Source organism: Primulina huaijiensis, chromosome 12, assembly GCF_012295235.1.
Source record: "Primulina huaijiensis isolate GDHJ02 chromosome 12, ASM1229523v2, whole genome shotgun sequence".
In the NCBI taxonomy this organism is placed as follows: Eukaryota; Viridiplantae; Streptophyta; class Magnoliopsida; order Lamiales; family Gesneriaceae; genus Primulina; species Primulina huaijiensis.
This window is the reverse complement of record NC_133317.1, coordinates 8,437,719-8,455,779: the sequence shown is the minus strand read 5'-3', so window position 1 is coordinate 8,455,779 and position 18,061 is coordinate 8,437,719. Positions and strand designations below refer to the sequence as shown.

Below are 18,061 nucleotides of genomic sequence, written 5' to 3'. Positions count from 1 at the left end.
TTTTCCTAAATCACAAAGAGTTGTGAACAAACGGTTAGCTGTATCCCTGAACCATTGAAGGTCACACAAACACTTGATCATTTGTTCCCGTTGAGAGAATAAATTCAAGAAGTTGAATTTATATATAATTATGAGATATTAAATTCAAGGAGTTGAATTTATGTTAATTAAATTTTGAGAAAATAAATTCAAGGAGTTGAATTTATGAGATAGTAAATTCAAGGAGATAAATGTATGATATTTAAAATTTGGACAGAATAAATTCAAATGGTTGAATTTATAAAATTTTAGAATTTAATTTATTTAACTCAAAAATTGAGTTTATTAAATTAAATATAATGAGAAGTATGTTTAATGGGCTTGTAGGAGTACAAGTCCAACATATTAAATAATTAAAATTCTTAATGAACTTTGATATAATTAAATAAATTAGTTGAATTAGTCAAATTAATTAATCAAGTCATTAATGTTAGTTATGGAACCTAAATATTGAATTACAGAAATTAGGTTATGGCTTTTGTTTTAAGGTAATAGAGCCATAACCCTAGCCTCCAAGTAAGACTCCATTAATCTTGTTGCATGATTTTGAAATCCTTCCTCTCCATTCTCTCTCAAGATTTCGACCACACCTTGAATAATTTCAAGTGTTTGAGCTACCCTTTGAGTTTTTGCTCTCCAATATGAAAAATATCTTCTATACTTTCTAAAGCAAGTTAAAAGAGGAACAAGTAATCCAATCGTGGACTAGATTAGGAGATTGAAGAAAGAAAATTTTGAAGAAAGTTTGTAGAAAATTCAACAAGAGCTACATCCGCTAATACCAGAGTAGTTGGTGCCGATTGATTTAGTCACTAAAGGTAAATTATAAACTCCCTATATATGTTCTTTTATTTTAAACCATACGACTTTCCAAGATAATATTTTGAATGTCAAAATAAAATTTTTAAACTTTCGCTGCGTTTTTGACACGAAAAAACCGTTTACCTAACACGAACATATTCAAATTGATGCGGGTGAACAGACTGATCCACAAATCAGTTCAGATCAACATATGTTGGAGTCATGAAATAATAATTCTTCACAAATTTTTGGTGCAATTTGAGAACCAATTTCTGAGCTTTTGGATGTAATGAGAAAAAATTATAGATGAATCCAATAATATTTAAATTTTGAGGACAAAACAACATTATAATCATATTTTACTAAATTGTCCTAGTTATATTTATAATTTTAGATAATTATTTATTTGTGATATTGATGCGACTATATATGTATATAAAATCTTACAAAAAATTATTATCTTGTTAATTTATCAAGATAAAATTTGGACTTAAGTTTTGATGATTAAAACAAAAATGATTCGGTAAGACTAGACTATTAGACACATATCTTCCACGGAATAAATCTAATTTGAAGTATTGAACTAATGTACGTTGAACAATATTGATTTCCATTGATTAGTGTAATTGTTGAGATGTAGATTATTGGGTACAATAATTGTTCTTGTTAGGTAGATCAATCGAAACGTGGTGCTTGAACTGTTTTATGGTTTAAAATATTTGAGTTACACGGTTACCAACAGCTATAACTTTTGATAAAACAACAAACACTCGGTCCTAAAATTCGATAAGCAATGACGAGCATTATCTCTATGTAACATAATAAAATATGTTGGTTGTCTTATATAGCTAGTGTCCAAGTAAATTAATTGCTCGGTACTATATTTGGAAATACTATAATGAAATTTGACATTCTTTGCAAGATTGTCGTTGGAACTATGATCTAAAAAGGAGAATGCATAAGAAATGTCAAAAACAACTTTTACTTTGAATCTTACATAGTGACGAGAATTTCTGAATCTATATCAACATCTCTCAAGTTATATATTCAAGCTGATTTGCACACGCTTAAAGTCTATCATATCGGTTTAGGATCATATGGTGCACTTGTTTATTCCCATTGATATTTTGCATAACTAAGCTGATTTGTAGTGAGAAAGTTTGAAACTGTCATAAATCTCATTTCTAAACATATTGAAGTTTTTGACTAGTTTCTAGAAGTTTCAGCTCGAAAGGTTGTTGAAGTGGGTTTTCAAAAAATTATAATATACCCTTTCTGCGATATATTTATATCATATAAAGGTATGTTTAAATGGATTAATAGGACTAAGTAGATAAATTATACTGTAATTATTACAACATATGAGTAAGATATTAAATATTATATAAAAATTATAATATATTTGGTTTGATTAATTGAATTTGAAATAATTATATTTTTTTCAACCATAAATGAAGATAAATAAAATAAAATATATAATTTATAATAATATTATTTTTTATCGTTTAACGTGAGATAAATAATGAATAAAAAAATTACAACAAAATGTATGAATTAACTACATCCGTCATGTTCCGTGACGAAATAAGCATATTATCCCGATCTACACATTTTGTGCGTATTAAATTGCATTTTCGTATATAACATTTTTTGGTGTTAATTAATTTTCTGTAAAAATCAAGGGATGATTTTAAGATTAAAACTTTGGAAAATACATTTTGTAAGATTGTTTGATAATTAAATGAAAAGAATTATCTAAGTATGATGATTTTAGCCACTTCTAAAACATTATAAGTAATATTTTATTCAAATAAGTAATAATATTTAAATAATAATTTATGTTGTTTAATAATAATTCTTCGGATTTATTACTATATGTGATGTCCATATTTTTTTCAATGGACTCACACTTGAGGATAAATATTCACTTTTAGATCTTCGAGATATTGCCCTAAGTAGATACATAAAAAATGAGTTAAACACGTGCTAATATGGTCTCCTTTTCCTATCATATAAAAGGTAAAAACTTATGTGAGACGATCTCACGAATCGTATTTTGTGAGACAGATATCTTATTTGGGTCATCCATGAAAAAATATTACTTTTTATGCTAAGAGTATTACTTTTTATTGTGAATATCGGTAGAGTTGACCCGTCTTACAAATAAAGATTCGTGAGACCGTCTCACAAGAAACCTACTCCATATAAAAATAAGTGGGTTGGGTTGACAATTTCTCAACTACCAAATGACAAACCCAACCTACACAGCTCCGTCACCTAAAATAGTTGAGTTGAGTCGGTAATATCTGAATCCTCAAAAAAGGCGAGCTAGGAGATAAACCAGTCCCAAGTTATGCAAAAACCTGTAAAACTCACCATTGTAGTGGATGCTCTAACATGAAAAAATAAATGCAATCTTGAAATTTTCCTATTTTTTTTTTTAATTGTTTGGGGGGAATTGAATAAAAGAGCATGATTTAAATGACTTATATTATAATTTATTTTGTATATTAAAAAAATTCATGAGACATGCATGGCTACAGGCTATAATAATAAAGACAGTTTTAAAAAGCAGTAATGACATTTAAATATTTCACTCTGAAAATGGGGAAAAGAGTGATCATTAATTAATTTTGGCAGACCACACGAGAAAAAAGCAACATTTGTGGTTCACTTGAATGGTAAGATAAGATAAGATGGAAATAATAAATGTAATAAAAGAAAAATATTGAACAATATAATAAATTCTTGAGTAAAAAATTTTTCCTTACACAAACTATTTATCAAACAACAAATTTGTATAGAAAAATATAATTATATTTAAATATTACAAATACCTCCATTAGGTTTGTGAATAATAACAAAAATATCCAGTTAATTCTAAACTTACAAGTATCCACTCACTTTCGATTTAGCTTATTTTAATATATAAAAGTGTAATTTTAGAAGTTGACGGATTTATTTTTTATTTTTTATTCCAAACTTACAAGAATCCACCATTAAACTTTTTTTTTAAAATAAAACAAACATGTCAACTTTGAAATAAAATAAAGAGAATTTAAAGAAAAAATGGGAAGAAGTTGGAGGAAAGTGTGATTTTAGAAATTATCGGATTTATTTTTTAATTTTTTTTACAAATTTTAAGAGATGTATATGACAGGATCGATCGAGAGGATTATTGTTGAGCTACAATAACTAGATTTTTGAAATATTGAATACTGATGAATTAAATCGAGTTTGATTTCAAACCAAGCGAAAGATACTCAAAATAATCATTCGTAAAAACCGATTAAATATTTTGTAATGCATTTTAAATATATGCAAGTTGAATGAGTAAAAAATATTTTGGTTGAAGTATTTTATCAAACATTTGGTATACAATATTTTGGTATTTGGAGAACACATAAAATCTTTCAATGATGTATCTTTAAAAACAATGGAAAGGATAAGTAAATGCAACAAATAAATAGACACGAATTTGTTTATGGATGTTTGGAGATTAACAACTCCTACGTCACCATTTCTTTCTTTTGGAATGATCTACTAGAAGACTTTGATTTATACAACATCTTGTACAAACCTATTTCAACTTAGAACTTATTTCTTGCCTAATTGAAACTCTTAGCACACTCTCGATTGTAGGCCGCAACCTCACAATCCACATGATGTTTAACGTCTCTTATGCCAAAACTACAAACACAATCTTCAATGTCTTTGTGTGAAGACTCACTCAACTAAAATTTGAAGTTCAACTCTCTTGTATATGTGTGAGTGATTGTGTGTGAGGAATTTATCATTTACAGTGTTCATCTCAAATGTATCCTCATACAAGTGCTTCTGTTTTCAACTAGCTGATTTCTTCATGCCAACTGCCCATGCTTTGATTCCACTTCAAAAAATTTTGTTTGATCTTCAAGATGTTGTATTTATAGGCCCTAACAATGATATATACGTCAGACACAAGAATATGACCGTTTGGAAAGTTTCTGTACTGTTTCTGAAATTGCAACTATCAAATTTGACTAGCTGGACATTTTCCTGAGTTTCAACTGGTCAAATTTGGTCAACTAATCAGCATCTGAACCGATCAGCAGTTCAACCGGTTAGCAGTTCAATCTGCTCAGCAGTTCAACCGGTCAGCAGCAAAATCTGCTCAACAGTTCGATCGGTGTGCTGAAATCAGTCTTGCTGATTTCACTTTGTGCAAAACATGTAGTTTCATATTGATTTATCAGCATTTTAAGCTTCGATTCAGACTTTGATTTTTCAAAGATGATTTGTAGATCATCGTCTTATCTTTCCAATGCATACTGAATCACTTTATTCTAATAACCGAGCTGAGAAATATGACCAAAACACCACAACATCTCATACCCAACTGTTTGCTGTTTTCGTATAATCAGTTTGGTCATTCGGCGAACGGTTTGGCCTAGATAACATCCGATTTCGCCCAACTGACGTGAAATATGACTTGTCCCAAATTGAGTTTTCTGATCATTCAAGTTGGAGGATTGTTATTTGAATCATCCAAATGAGAGATATCATCAAAATACTAAAACTTCCCAGAAATTCAGTTTGGCTAAATTTAGAGTGTTTGCAACTTCACACGTGAATAATATGTTTGAAATACAATAACAAGTTTTGTTAACATCAAAATCAAGATTGCAAACATGAAATATTTCAACAATATATGTAATATTTAATTGGCGTTGGATTTTTTTGTAATCATGACGAAATTTTGGTGATATGAATCTAATTATCTTTAATTTTTATTATTTAGCTTAATTAATTGGTACATCTTTGTTCAATCCCGGTCAATTTTTTAACTTCATGCAAATAAATAATAATATTTTATATAGTTATCAAGCACTTCTAATTTGTCAAGAAAACAATTCAAATTCAAAGTTGCAATATATTACCACACATGCACAAATATTTGACTAATATAAGATAAGATAATGATCTTTTTAGTATTAAGCATGCATCTAATTTTTAATCTTACTAGTAACCATCACACAAAGTTCTCACTTGCTTACATAATTTAATTATATTTTGAAATAAATTAAACCTTTTTATATATATAAAAAAATAAACATGTGAACTTTGAAATAAAATAAAGAGAATTTAGAAAAGACAAAAAAAAGGAAAATATTGGAGAAAAGTATTAAGATTTTCTAAATAAACTCTCACACCATCGAAATTACATTAAAAAAAATTATAAATGAGTAAAATTTGAAATAAACTTTAGTGTCACATACCAAAACAGTTACTCTAAAGTGATCAAATATTATATAATCGTAAAAATATATAAAATAACAAGTATTTTTCCTTAAAATATATTTTTTCACATCTAGGATCACGACTATGATAATATAACATATATCAAGTTATTTATGAACATTATTTTTTTCCCAAACAAGTCAATTAGTTTGATATTTTATAAAATAAAGATTGTCTCAAATATTTGAATTAATTATGGTTTTTATTTATATAATATTATGATAAATATATTAAATTTTATTTATTTTATTTTTAATAGTTAGCAAAAACAAAGTGGGAAAAAAATTGATGAGATATTGTCAAGTTACTTACACACACAATGAAATTTAAATATCTATATCAAAACATAATGTACGAAAAATTGGAATACAAAATTGGTGTCACATGTCATACCAAAAACATTTATCCTAAGAAAAAATTTCTCATGAAACTGGTCAATCCGATTCATATGTATAGTAAAAATAATACTTTAATAAAAAAAATATTTTGAATGTGTCGGGTCGGATAGGGTCGGAAACCCGTCTAACAATTTGATCTGTTAGTTAGATTCATATGAGTTTTTGGGTTATCCTAATAAGTTCATATATTATAATAACCAATGAGTTGTAGCACATACGATGAGTGGGTCCGTATAAAAAAATGCAGTAAGAAGCAAATATTTTTAAAATTTAAAATAAAAGTTATCAATTTTTGAAATTAAAATAATTGAAGAAAATTAGGATGAAAAGAGAAACAAAACATATAAAGTTTGATTATTAAATTATAATTTGAAAATATAAAAAATTTCACCAGCATATCAATAAGTTATTTTAATTTTACTTGATAGTAAGTAGTATAATAATATAGATAGCATATATAAATACAATTTAATGCAGAAAACAACATAAATGAGGGAAAAGGNTATATGGGCTGTAAATGGGCCTTCGACCTGGAGGACCCAAGTGTCTCTGGGTTTGGGCCGCGATTGATTTTTAAGCCTACCACCAGACACAGCGTCTCTCCCCGAACTCGCTCAGCTCTCCGGCTATGGCGGCTGCTGCTTCTACGAAGAGAATCGAAGAAGAAACTGTTCTAAAGGCAGTGAAAGCCCTTCTGAAGTGGAAGAATCTGCAACTAAAATCGCAGCAAAATGCCGAAGACGAAGAAGGAGGAGAAGGAGAAACCGATGATTTTATGTACCTCTCCATGACCCTGAGAAAAGTCCTACCTGAATCCCTAACTCTCTCACCTCATAGAATCCGTCTTCGCCACTCTCTTTTCGCGCACGATGGATCTTCCCTATCGAACACCTGCCTCATTATCGACGGGAAAAGAATCACTTCCGAAGGTGCCCACAAGATTTTGGAATCTCAAGGCATACCCATATCACAGGTTATTAAGCTCTCGAAGCTCAAGTCTGATTATAAATCATTTGATTCCAAGAAAAAGCTTTACGATTCATTCGATGTGTTTTTCGCGGTAAAGGGTGTGATCCCTTTACTTCCCAAGGTGTTAGGACGGGTATTTTACAATAAAAAGAAGAAGATTCCTGTACCAGTAGACTTGAGAGTTGATGGTGATTGGAAGGAGGAGATGGAGAAGGCATTTTCCTCTAGTTTACTGTGTTTGAGTGGTGGGACTTGCAGTGCTGTTAGAGTTGGGAGATGGGGTGTTATGGAGAGAGATGATATTGTCGAAAATGTGTTTCAAGCTGTTGATGGTTTGATAGAGATTGTTCCAAAGAAATGGGGTGGGATCAAATGCTTTCATTTGAAGTTTTCCGACTCCGTGGCGCTGCCTATTTACGAGTTATCAGCCTGCGTTGGTGACAGACGATGATAAGATAGACTTAGTTGTTGGGAATAAGAGCAAGAGAGGTGGATTGCTTCAAGAATCTGCCAGAAAGGAGAAGGGATGACTTCGAATCGGAGACGATGATTATTGTTGGAAAGATTATTGAGGGTGGAACGGTAATCCATTTTGGCTAGAAGTTATCATCACATTCTAAAGCTAAGATCTTGATGATGGTTTAACCCAAATATGCATCCCTTCTCTAGCATTTTAGAATTTAGATTGCTGGCATTTGTTAATGCATGTTAGTGAATCTTAATCTGGTTACATGTTTAATTCCTCCTTATGTGTGGGTTGTGTTTCCTGTTTTGTTCAATTGATTTTGGGTAAGAGATAAAAATTTCGATTAATTGATAAAAACCACTTTCAATGATGTTATAAGTTCGGAGACTATCTTGACATTTCTTGTGTTGGATGGTGAATCGAATTTGGCATGGGAAGGGGAAGAGATGCTTGACTGAGTTCATAATTCGAAACTGCAAACTTAGTTGTTTCCAAATTCCGCTTCGCTTCAGTCCGTCGTGGATCTTAACTATTGGGATCATGCAATATAGAGGGAGTTAAAGTTGTTGAGTCATAATTCACGTTTATCCCTTTGTTGAGAACTTGAACTTTCTGCAGAATCTGATGTGGTGTTGAACACACTCCCCTGTGCCATAAATGGTGAAATTGGACAAGTAACGACCCTCGATTAGAAATGTCGAAAAATTGCTTTAGTCGTTGGAATTTCATCTAGACAAACCAGCTCCTTCCTCCCCAATGAACAGTTTTTTTGCCTTCTCTTTCGAATACTTTGGTTCAGATTTGGTTATTTACTCACCAACACGTACAAGTTATTGTTGTGACTTGTGAGACTCGGATACTTGGGCCACGAGCACATGCATAGTCCACAGGACATGAAAATAAGGTTAAATTGCACATACAAATTTTTTGCCCTTGCGTATTTCTTTTGACTGTAAGATCCCTTCACAGTTGCCTGACTTTCTGACTAAATTTGCCTAACAAGGAGGAAAGATACGTAACATCTTGATACAAGGTTAAATTTCATGTCTACAAGTGTAACAACTAATTTTATCAATCAATAAATTAATATATAGGTATCTCTTTGTCCCCAAAAAATGAACCCCTTTCTCTTGAATACACGAGATTTTAGAATGGATTATAGAGTTTAAATTCGTATTTGATAAATGGAACTCCTGTGGAGAAAGTCACCGTCGCATCGGATGACCATAGCAATGAAATTTCTTATACCGTGCATTTTCTTATGAACGTCAAGACGTGTTACTTGCCATCTCTTTCACCATAGTCTTAACAAACAGTTCGCCAGCTCTGTACGAAGATCGGACCTGAAAACAGAGCCGAATGAATCCAAACAAAAAATTACAGTCCCGAATTCTGTGGAGAACACGACTTCCACATATTTAAGAAACTTGGAAAGTAGTTAGGAAGAGAAGTTCACCAAGGGTCCACTGGCTACGTAGCGGAAACCAATGGACTCGCCATATTCCTTCCAGAAAGCAAATTTTTCAGGGTTCACGTACTCTTTGACAGTAAGATGCAAAGGAGTTGGCTGCATATGTAATAGATGGAAACAAGTCAATTAAGATTATTAGAAATTTTTACTTGCTTCATAAAAGAAAATAACTGACTGAATCTGAGGTAAAACCCTCATAGAAGAAAAAGAAAAAGAAAAATATTGGTTTTTCCTTCTTTAGGGGATATGATTCTTCATCAGATAATACAATTTGCAAGGCCAAATGAAAATGTCGATATCATAAAATTCTAAAATGAAAAGGTTAATATTGTCGGATGGGATTAGGAAATGATTACAAAAATTTGGGCACGTTAATTCAATTCCAAAAGCTCATTGTCACAAAAGCACAATTCGTAAAAACTCACCTGTAAATACTGTCCTAGAGTCAAAATGTCAACATCTATGGTCCTTAAATCAGCCATGGTTTCCTTCAGCTCATCATCAGTTTCGCCAAGTCCCAACATAATAGATGATTTTGTTATCATCCCTTTCTTGCTTGTCTTAGCATGCTTCAGAACAGACAAACTTTGATCATACCTGTATCAAGGAACCAAACAGCACTCAAGAAGAGCCTGAAGGTCAAATTTGCCTCATATCTCCTGCGTACCAGGTTTTTTAAAAACAAAAAGGGACCTAAATACTGAAAATTCAATTACATGAAAATCAGCAGGTTTCCAAAGATTGGCATGACAATAAAGAAACTGATGGCATATGCTTCTTGTGTTTAATAGAGATACAAATTTTTATTTTATCGAACTTGTGATATAGTTTGCATGTCCAGCTAATATCAGAGGTAATTCATGCATGACATTTTTACTAAGTTTAATACTTTTGAATGTCCGCCTCATGGAAAATGTTCTCAGCCCCTCAATGACTTCTGAAAAACAGCCATCAAAGTTTTCCAACAAAAAAGTTAATTGAAACAAGAGATGTTTAAATATGGAAGATTTCCGGTCAGCACAAGCACTAAACCATAAAATTTCACAGGAAAGAGATTTAATTGATACCTTCAACAAGTAAAAGTCATTTTAGATATTCTAGTACTCTTCCTGAGTGATTAAACAGCACAGGCTTAAAATCATTGCAACTGTTGAAATGAACAGCAGTCCCGTCTTCGAACAACTTACCCAGCCCTAGGATCTCTAACAATGCGCTGCAGTCGTTTTACAGTTTCAACATTGTGAGCAAAAACATCTAAGCCTGAGTGAACCAGAGTGGAGACAGCCTTTAAGTCACCTCGGAAATCTGAAGTTAAACACTCGACCATGATATCAGGTTTCAGCCTCTGCCAACAGAAGTTCATAATAAGTTAGATGAGGTAACTACCGTCATCGTGGCACAGACATAAATGTGTCCATGCTTGAGTTTTAGACAATAAAATAATCCAAAACTTTTCAAGGAGTAAAAGACGCATTTAAGCATACATACATCTGAAAAGTATCTCAGTCTAGACAGAGAAGAAATCAAGTTTCAAGATTAATAAATAACCTTCATGGCTTTGACTGTTTCAGCAAAGTGACCGCTGCCACCATCTGGTATATCATCACGGTCAACACTGGTCAGGACAATATAATCCACGCTGCAAAATGTAAACAAAAATAAACAGCCGAAGATAAACTGCCATTAATTCTCCTCTTAGACAGTAATGTGATCTAAGTCACTGCTTTCATAATTGATTATTCTAACGTTTTTGCATGTGGTATATTCTATTGATTATGCTCTCAAGAGAGACCAGCAAGCAGAGAATGTCACAGAAAAATGTTACATCAAAAGACTATTAGACTTAATCAGAATACTCTTGATTATGTCATGATTCAAGTTTTCTTTAGCTGTCATCGATTAGATTTTTCAGCCTACACAAAATCTTTTTGCTCTCGGCACAGCAACCTTAAAGCTCCCCTTTCTCTCAGGACATGACCATAGAACACCGCCAATTGTAAGTAAATAAGCTTATATCGCAGCAATGCTCATAATTTCTTGATTATCATGGCTCATCTTGTAGTGTGTTCAACATTAACTCACATAATCAGCTACCAAATTTAAAGCAATTCCCAAATCATAAGAATGAACCAACTTTCTGCAATAAATTAATTTAAAAAAGCAAGGTAAATAAAAGAACTGCAAAGGAAATGGCAAATTCTACCCCCAGCTGGCAATAGCCTCCGCGGTGTTGTAAGGCTCCATCGGATCAGGCGGGGCAGGGTTCCTACTAGTCTTCACAGCACAAAACCGGCACCCGCGAGTACAAGTGTCACCTAGCAACATAATCGTAGCGGTGGCAACGCCATCGCCGCCACCATTCCAGCATTCCCCGATATTGGGACACTGAGCTTCCTCACAGACGGTGTTTAATTTGAGCCTTGATAGAGATTCCTTCACCTCCTCGTACTTCTCCCCCTGCGGCGCCTTCTGCCTTAGCCATTCGGGCTTCTTCACATTCGGGTCTCTTCCCGTGTGAAGGGTCATCGATTTAGGCCTTGGTTCGACCTGGGATTCGCACCGAATCGTAGAATTATGAGATTTCGGTTTCGTTGAATGATGATGCGCAGTTTTGAACGTGAACAGGGGAGATGAAGGGGTCTTGAAGATACATTGGTGCATCATTTTTGGGATTGGGTTTCGCTCAAATGATACGAAATCGAGCTGAAATGCAAGCTAAAACAAGATTTATGGCGGAAGAGTCGAGGCAGCGATGTGGGTTCCAGCCGTTGGAATCTCCGTCGCCTGTACTCTTCGTACTGGGTATCGTTATAATTCATTTCAAGACTTGAATATTACTTCTTAATTATTTATTCATTTTCTAAATTTAGTTGCAAGTCGGGTACTACCCGACACCAACCTGATCATGTCAATACCCGACCGAAATTTTCGTTTATTTTCGGGTACCTGAAAATAAAACATATTAAAAAAAATTTTTACTTTTTTTTTGTAAAAATATATGTATTTTTCATATTTCACAAAAAATCATGTCATTATATCGAGTTATGGTTAGTCATTATATCATATTATGACTATTAAATTAAAAAAACACATGTATTTTTCAAATTTCATAAAAAATCATGTCATATCATCATTTTATGATTACTCATTTGTCATTATATACTGTTATGATTAGCCACAAAAAATATATATATATTTTTTAATTGAATAGACGGATAGACCCATAAAAAAAAGTAAAAAATAATCCGGGTACCCGATACCCGATCGAGTATCGATAAAATTACCCGAACTCGAACCCGAACGCGAACCCGATAATGGCGGGTACCCGACGAACCCGATTTTTTAAAAAAATACCCGACCCGACCGGATCGGATCGAGTACCCGATACCCGAAAATAAATGTCCACCCCTATATTTAGTACAAAAGAAGTACTTAAGTAATCGACAAATTTTCTAAAGCTTGTATAATGTGTATTTAATTTGTAATATAAATAAAATATTGCCCTTAAAAAAATATTCAGAGTTAAATAATAGATAAAATAATAATGTATTAGCATAATAAATTTACAATTAAATGCATGAATTTCATATCGAAGAAAATAATCAATCATGTTTTTAAAAATATTAAATTATTATAACATTAATGATAACTAAAAGACTAATGCTTTCTTAGCTTAATATAGTCTCCTGACTTTATTGTTTGGAAAAAAAAAACTTTCGAGCAAATTATTGCAATTTACTCATGCAATAGGTAATGGTTTTTTTAATTGGAAATCTTAAATTGAAGCCGATTAGCGAAGTTACAATCTCGCATTATTCAAATTTGGACCAAACTTTAAACACCAAATTATTGTTGGGAGACCGTCAAAAAAATTTATTTATAAATCAGCAGATCAAGCTTGGATTCTAAGATACAGCTGCAAAGAACTTGATGAACAAGAACTAAAGAATCCTCAGACAAAACATTCCCCAGGAAATGAGGTACAAAAACTGATCTCACAGATGGTGTATGCTACATATCCGAATCAAACTTGATGTCACCTACATTACTTTGTCTCGGGTATTTCTTTATCACGCTAGATGTTGTATCAAGGCACTTCAGACGACTCATTGTTCACATCCTCTTCATCTGAATCGTCGTCAATCATCTTCTCTAATGAATCCAGATCCCCGACATCTGAAACTGTGTGTAACCTAAGCTTCTCAGCATCCTCACTGAAAAATATTTAAACAACAAAATGAGTCACCTGGTGACCTGTGAAGATTGCATAAAGCATCAATCGTCAATGATGTTGTGAATAATAGAACTTACTCTGCTACTCCAAAAATTTCTTTAACGGTGAGGGAGCTATCCTTTGCACAGAATTCGGGTAGCTAGTTCATTACAAGAAAAGAACTTATCAAGAAATGCATTAAGATACTAAAATATGTTAACCAGAGAAGTTTAGTAAATAGTTCATTACTTCACACATGAAACCTTCTCATCGAATATTCAGCAGAACATAAAAAGGGTGTTTTCAGATGACGGCTTTCTGAGTCCGCGTTGAGTTTTGTGAAATCAAAGGAAGAAACTAACCGAAGCCAACTCACCCACAACAACATGGCGCCAACAATACTTGAGCACATTTCACAACTTTAACACAAATATACAGTAAACTTCATCAAAAGGGAAGCGTTCAGCAAGGATTCCAAGACTTAGAAGACAATAGACAATAGTCAAAAGAACAGTACAACAAAAAATTTAAAAGCTACAGTACTAAGCCGAATAGATCATGGGTTTAGTGTTGAATAATCTACACAGGCCACCTTCTAGCTTAGTACTATACTGTCATTGAGGAGGCTCCAGGGAGGTGATCTTTTCAACAATAAATCAACTATATAATTGGAATCTTCCATGAGACATAATTGAGGTCTTTAATAATAAATATCAAATAACAAAATATATACTAATGTTAAAATCAGCAATGCTCATCAATAATAACAGAGATCAACTGAAATTCTAGCAATGATAATAATGAGCATCAAAGAATATCACCCAAGCCCATTCAGTTACATCAACTCCATATCTCCGAAATTATACATGTATACTATGGCACAATCATAGCTTTGTAACTAAATCGAATTTATCTGGGTCAAATGCAAAATCTGAGCAAAGGGCTGTGGCATACTAAGTGGAACTTATTTGGTTGAAAAATGATGTGGAAACTTATATTCATGCATTTTCTGTCTACGAACTATATATGCAAGCAAAGCCACTATGCATATTAAAAATAATACTATTGTCCATAATGGCAAAACACATATCAAGAAGAGGAAATTTGATGCAGCAGATTGTTTGCAATTCTCATGTCAAATGTACAGACCAGTAGAATCATTAGAGCACGAGAGAATTAAGTGAGACATGAAGAACATTTGTAAAAATATGGAAGCAAAAAATATACTCACTTGAACACAGGTACAAGAGGAGATATAATGTAAATGCTCATTATTTTGATTCAGAATACAAGTAGGGAGACATTTTCAGTTGACAGAAAAATTCCCCGAACCCTAGATACAACATTGTTTTATTCAACAACCATCAGGAAACGCTTGACAAAATAAATGCATAAACTCTAAACAACAAATCATTCAATATTCAAAAGAATAAAATAAAATAACATTTGCAATCAGTGCTGTCCATACCTCAGCCAGATAAAAAATCTTTCCAAAAAGAGCTTGTACAGCGAGTTTTCTTTTGAACCCCTTTTCAGAATATCCAGACATATCCATGACAACAGGACCTAAAAATGCAGGCACGTTCCATATCAGTGAGTAAACCCGCTAGATATATTTCTTAAAATTAGTTCTTATTTTTCAATCAGTGATTCAATTGCTTAAAAGAATTTTTATCTTCGATTACACAAGTAAATTAGCTCAGTTGTTGACCAGTCATTCAAGTTGCTTAAGGCAATTTTATCTTCTACACAAAATGTGAGATCGTGTACACGAACCATTAAATTGCGGCATTCACATCTTCACGTTGCATAGTTTGCATTTAAGAATAATTTAATGAAATTATACGAAATATTAAGAATCAACTGGTTTTACTATAGGAGGATGTTTTTAACCAAAGTAATTGATAAGATTTCTGAGCTACCTTTTTCTGCCACGATTCTTTTTGAAATCTCATTCAAAATTCCATCCACTTGGGAATCATCCAACATTGATTTTTCCCTGAGCTGGATCAAATTTGCTATCAGATCTGGATTAAAAGGCTTCTCATTCAACACGTACCGAATGTATTTGCGCAATATCTCCTCCATGTTAAAACCTGTCTGGAAATAGAACAACGTGGTCAGATCAAGTTGCATGAAGACAATTCATTCAATCTACAAGGAACAAAAGGAAAGAGTCAAAAAGGAAACACATGCCACACGGTATAAATCAACAAAGTGAGAATCAAGCAACTGCTGCTAGCAAGAACCAATGGAAAGTATAAATTGATGGATTACTAAACTTTGTCGAATTGTGGTACAGGAATCACTCCTAATCCTCTAGCAGCATCTCAGAAGTGATATCTTCTAACAACCCTATTCCTCTACCCGCTGCCTCTCCCAACAATTAATGGTGTGCATATATGCAGTAATAAATAATCGATTTTTCTATTTTTTCCCCTCAATTTTTTAAATAGAAGGATGATCAAATCTGTACACCCCAAATCTTTTCACAAAATTATAAAATCATGACTTCATCTTTCCCAAATAGATGCTACCATATTAAATGCCGCACCAAATAATTCTGAAAGAAATCAAAAAATGCACTGCTGAAGAGAACAAATATTTCCAACAATTCAAATCTATATATTTCATACAATTTCACCATGAAAGTTTACCTGAGAAGCATTTTTAATAGAAAATTTTGCAATATACCGCCAGTAAAATGGTTTACAGTAGAACATTTTTTCCACAAAACTTGGAGCAAGATGACATGCCATTGATCAAACTCTACAACGTCAAACCTATTAAGATGCCTGGGTAGAGTGAAGCTAAAAAATCTCTAATAAAACTTATGACTCCATAGCGTGAGTTATTCCAAGATTATCATCAAAAGAGAAACAGAGGTTAATGTATAACTCACCTTTTGTGCCAGTTCCACTAAAACTGATGGGCCTGCTTCATTGATTCCCTTCTCAAACAGCTCATCTATAGATTTGCAAAGCACAGCATTTTTATTGACCTGAAAAAAATTTAACTCGTCCAGTCACCAAAAATGTATTTTTGTGTGGGTTTAAACTTATTTCGGGGCCATAAAAACACATTAGGAAACTCAGCATATTTATCAAAAACTGTAACTAGCGGCATCAATATTTTGTGCTACTCGGGTATCATATAACGCTTGTAATTCCTACATCACCATCCCTGTTTCAATTCTGAACAGGGAAACTTTCATTCAGACCAAATAGAGGCCATTATAGCGAATTCAACAAAAAGCGAATTGAACAATGACGAAAGTATGTCAAAAGTTTCCTCTCATTAGTCTCATATCATTCTTAATGTACTATTTCAACATTAAAGCACAATCATGAATGCTCCAACACATATAATCCACAAAATCAGAGCAAGGAACAGTCTGGAAAAAACCTACAGAGTTTTTTTTTTTTTTGGTTGCGGGGGGGCGGGGGGATGAGAAAACTGACCAATTTGCGGCGCTTCTCCCGCGGGGAATTGAACTTCCGGACAGTCTTAACAAAGGCAATTACAAAAGTGATGCCGACATAAGCCAAGGGAACAGCCAGTATCCATGGAAGGGTGCTACTGCCGACACGCGGACCTGGAATGGCCTGAGTGACGGAGCCAGTGAATTCCACCAAATCCAGAGCCTTATCCTGTATCCATGGCAGCTCCTCCTCTACTTCCTCTTCCTCCTCCTTTGCCAGTTCATTCTTCTTAGTGGGAATACTGGTGTTGTTAGACTTGTTTCGGGATGCTTTCGCCATCAAAGAACGATTGGGTTTCGTTCTCAACAATGAAATGAGAAAAGGGGACGAGGATTTGGGAAACAATGCACGGGAATTGATCGAACGAGAAACTCTGCTTGTGGAATTGTAACAAGAGCTGCAGCAAGTGTAAAGGGTTGCCATGGAGATTCCACGATTGTAGATGGAGAAATGGAAGTACGGGGGTTGAATCTGGTCTGAGCGGAAACAATGGATGCGGAGGCGGCGGCGGCGGCGATTGCGGTTGCGGTTGCCGGCCTTGGAATTGGCCCTACACGGAGGCTTAGCAGAAGGAGGACGAAAGGGCAGTGTTGTGGTAACTATAAAATTCAAATCACACCCATTTTGCACGAATAAATATATTGTTTGTTTATCCGTAAAATCAATCAACTCTAACGATATTCATAATAAAAAAATAATATTTTTAGTAAAGTAATATTTTTTTTATGGATGACCCAAATAAGAGATCCGTCTCACAAACTACGACTCGTGAGACCGTCTCACACAAATTTTTACTTATTATGATATTGTTTATTTTTTTAAAACAAATATTGTTATTATATTAATNATAAGTTTAATTCATACTTTGATCATTTTTTCTTTTTCTTTTTTCTATTTATTTTTTTAATTCATGTATCAAAATTACAATATAATATCTCATTA

General features: G+C 33.2%; 3 protein-coding genes across 3 annotated transcripts; 1 reads left to right on the top strand and 2 right to left on the bottom strand.

Annotated features, from left to right (window-relative positions):
* The first annotated feature begins 7,095 nt into the window (after nucleotides 1-7,095).
* On the top strand, nucleotides 7,096-8,351 carry LOC140989252 (uncharacterized). Its single transcript, XM_073458420.1, has 2 exons — nucleotides 7,096-8,126; nucleotides 8,172-8,351. The coding sequence occupies exon 1, from the start codon at nucleotides 7,147-7,149 to the stop codon at nucleotides 7,936-7,938; it is 792 nt and encodes a 263-aa protein (XP_073314521.1). The 5' UTR covers nucleotides 7,096-7,146; the 3' UTR covers nucleotides 7,939-8,126; nucleotides 8,172-8,351.
* Nucleotides 8,352-8,963: 612 nt separating this feature from the next.
* LOC140989171 (lipoyl synthase, chloroplastic) lies at nucleotides 8,964-12,245 on the bottom strand. The gene is made up of 6 exons (XM_073458296.1): nucleotides 11,628-12,245; nucleotides 10,973-11,063; nucleotides 10,612-10,769; nucleotides 9,850-10,021; nucleotides 9,410-9,520; nucleotides 8,964-9,296 (listed from the first exon to the last, which is right to left on the bottom strand). The coding sequence occupies exons 1-6, from the start codon at nucleotides 12,086-12,088 to the stop codon at nucleotides 9,222-9,224; spliced, it is 1,068 nt and encodes a 355-aa protein (XP_073314397.1). The 5' UTR covers nucleotides 12,089-12,245; the 3' UTR covers nucleotides 8,964-9,221.
* Nucleotides 12,246-13,278: 1,033 nt separating this feature from the next.
* Nucleotides 13,279-17,742, bottom strand: LOC140990609 (uncharacterized). The gene is made up of 6 exons (XM_073460387.1): nucleotides 17,099-17,742; nucleotides 16,540-16,638; nucleotides 15,560-15,737; nucleotides 15,106-15,203; nucleotides 13,736-13,797; nucleotides 13,279-13,638 (listed from the first exon to the last, which is right to left on the bottom strand). The coding sequence occupies exons 1-6, from the start codon at nucleotides 17,540-17,542 to the stop codon at nucleotides 13,512-13,514; spliced, it is 1,008 nt and encodes a 335-aa protein (XP_073316488.1). The 5' UTR covers nucleotides 17,543-17,742; the 3' UTR covers nucleotides 13,279-13,511.
* Nucleotides 17,743-18,061: the final 319 nt, after the last annotated feature.

Excerpts from the sequence above, each read along its gene's own strand:
- LOC140989171 (XM_073458296.1), bottom strand. The coding sequence starts at position 12,088 with ATGATGCACCAATGTATCTTCAAGACCCCTTCATCTCCCCTGTTCACG. Across the intron at positions 11,064-11,627 it reads GAGGCTATTGCCAGCTGGGG|CGTGGATTATATTGTCCTGA; the intron begins GTAGAATTTGCC and ends TACATTTTGCAG. Across the intron at positions 9,521-9,849 it reads CTCTAGGACAGTATTTACAG|CCAACTCCTTTGCATCTTAC; the intron begins GTGAGTTTTTAC and ends TTACATATGCAG.
- LOC140989252 (XM_073458420.1), top strand. The coding sequence starts at position 7,147 with ATGGCGGCTGCTGCTTCTACGAAGAGAATCGAAGAAGAAACTGTTCTA.
- LOC140990609 (XM_073460387.1), bottom strand. The coding sequence starts at position 17,542 with ATGGCAACCCTTTACACTTGCTGCAGCTCTTGTTACAATTCCACAAGC. Across the intron at positions 15,204-15,559 it reads AAGAATCGTGGCAGAAAAAG|GTCCTGTTGTCATGGATATG; the intron begins GTAGCTCAGAAA and ends CTGCATTTTTAG. Across the intron at positions 13,798-15,105 it reads AGATTTTTTATCTGGCTGAG|CTACCCGAATTCTGTGCAAA; the intron begins GTATGGACAGCA and ends GTAATGAACTAG.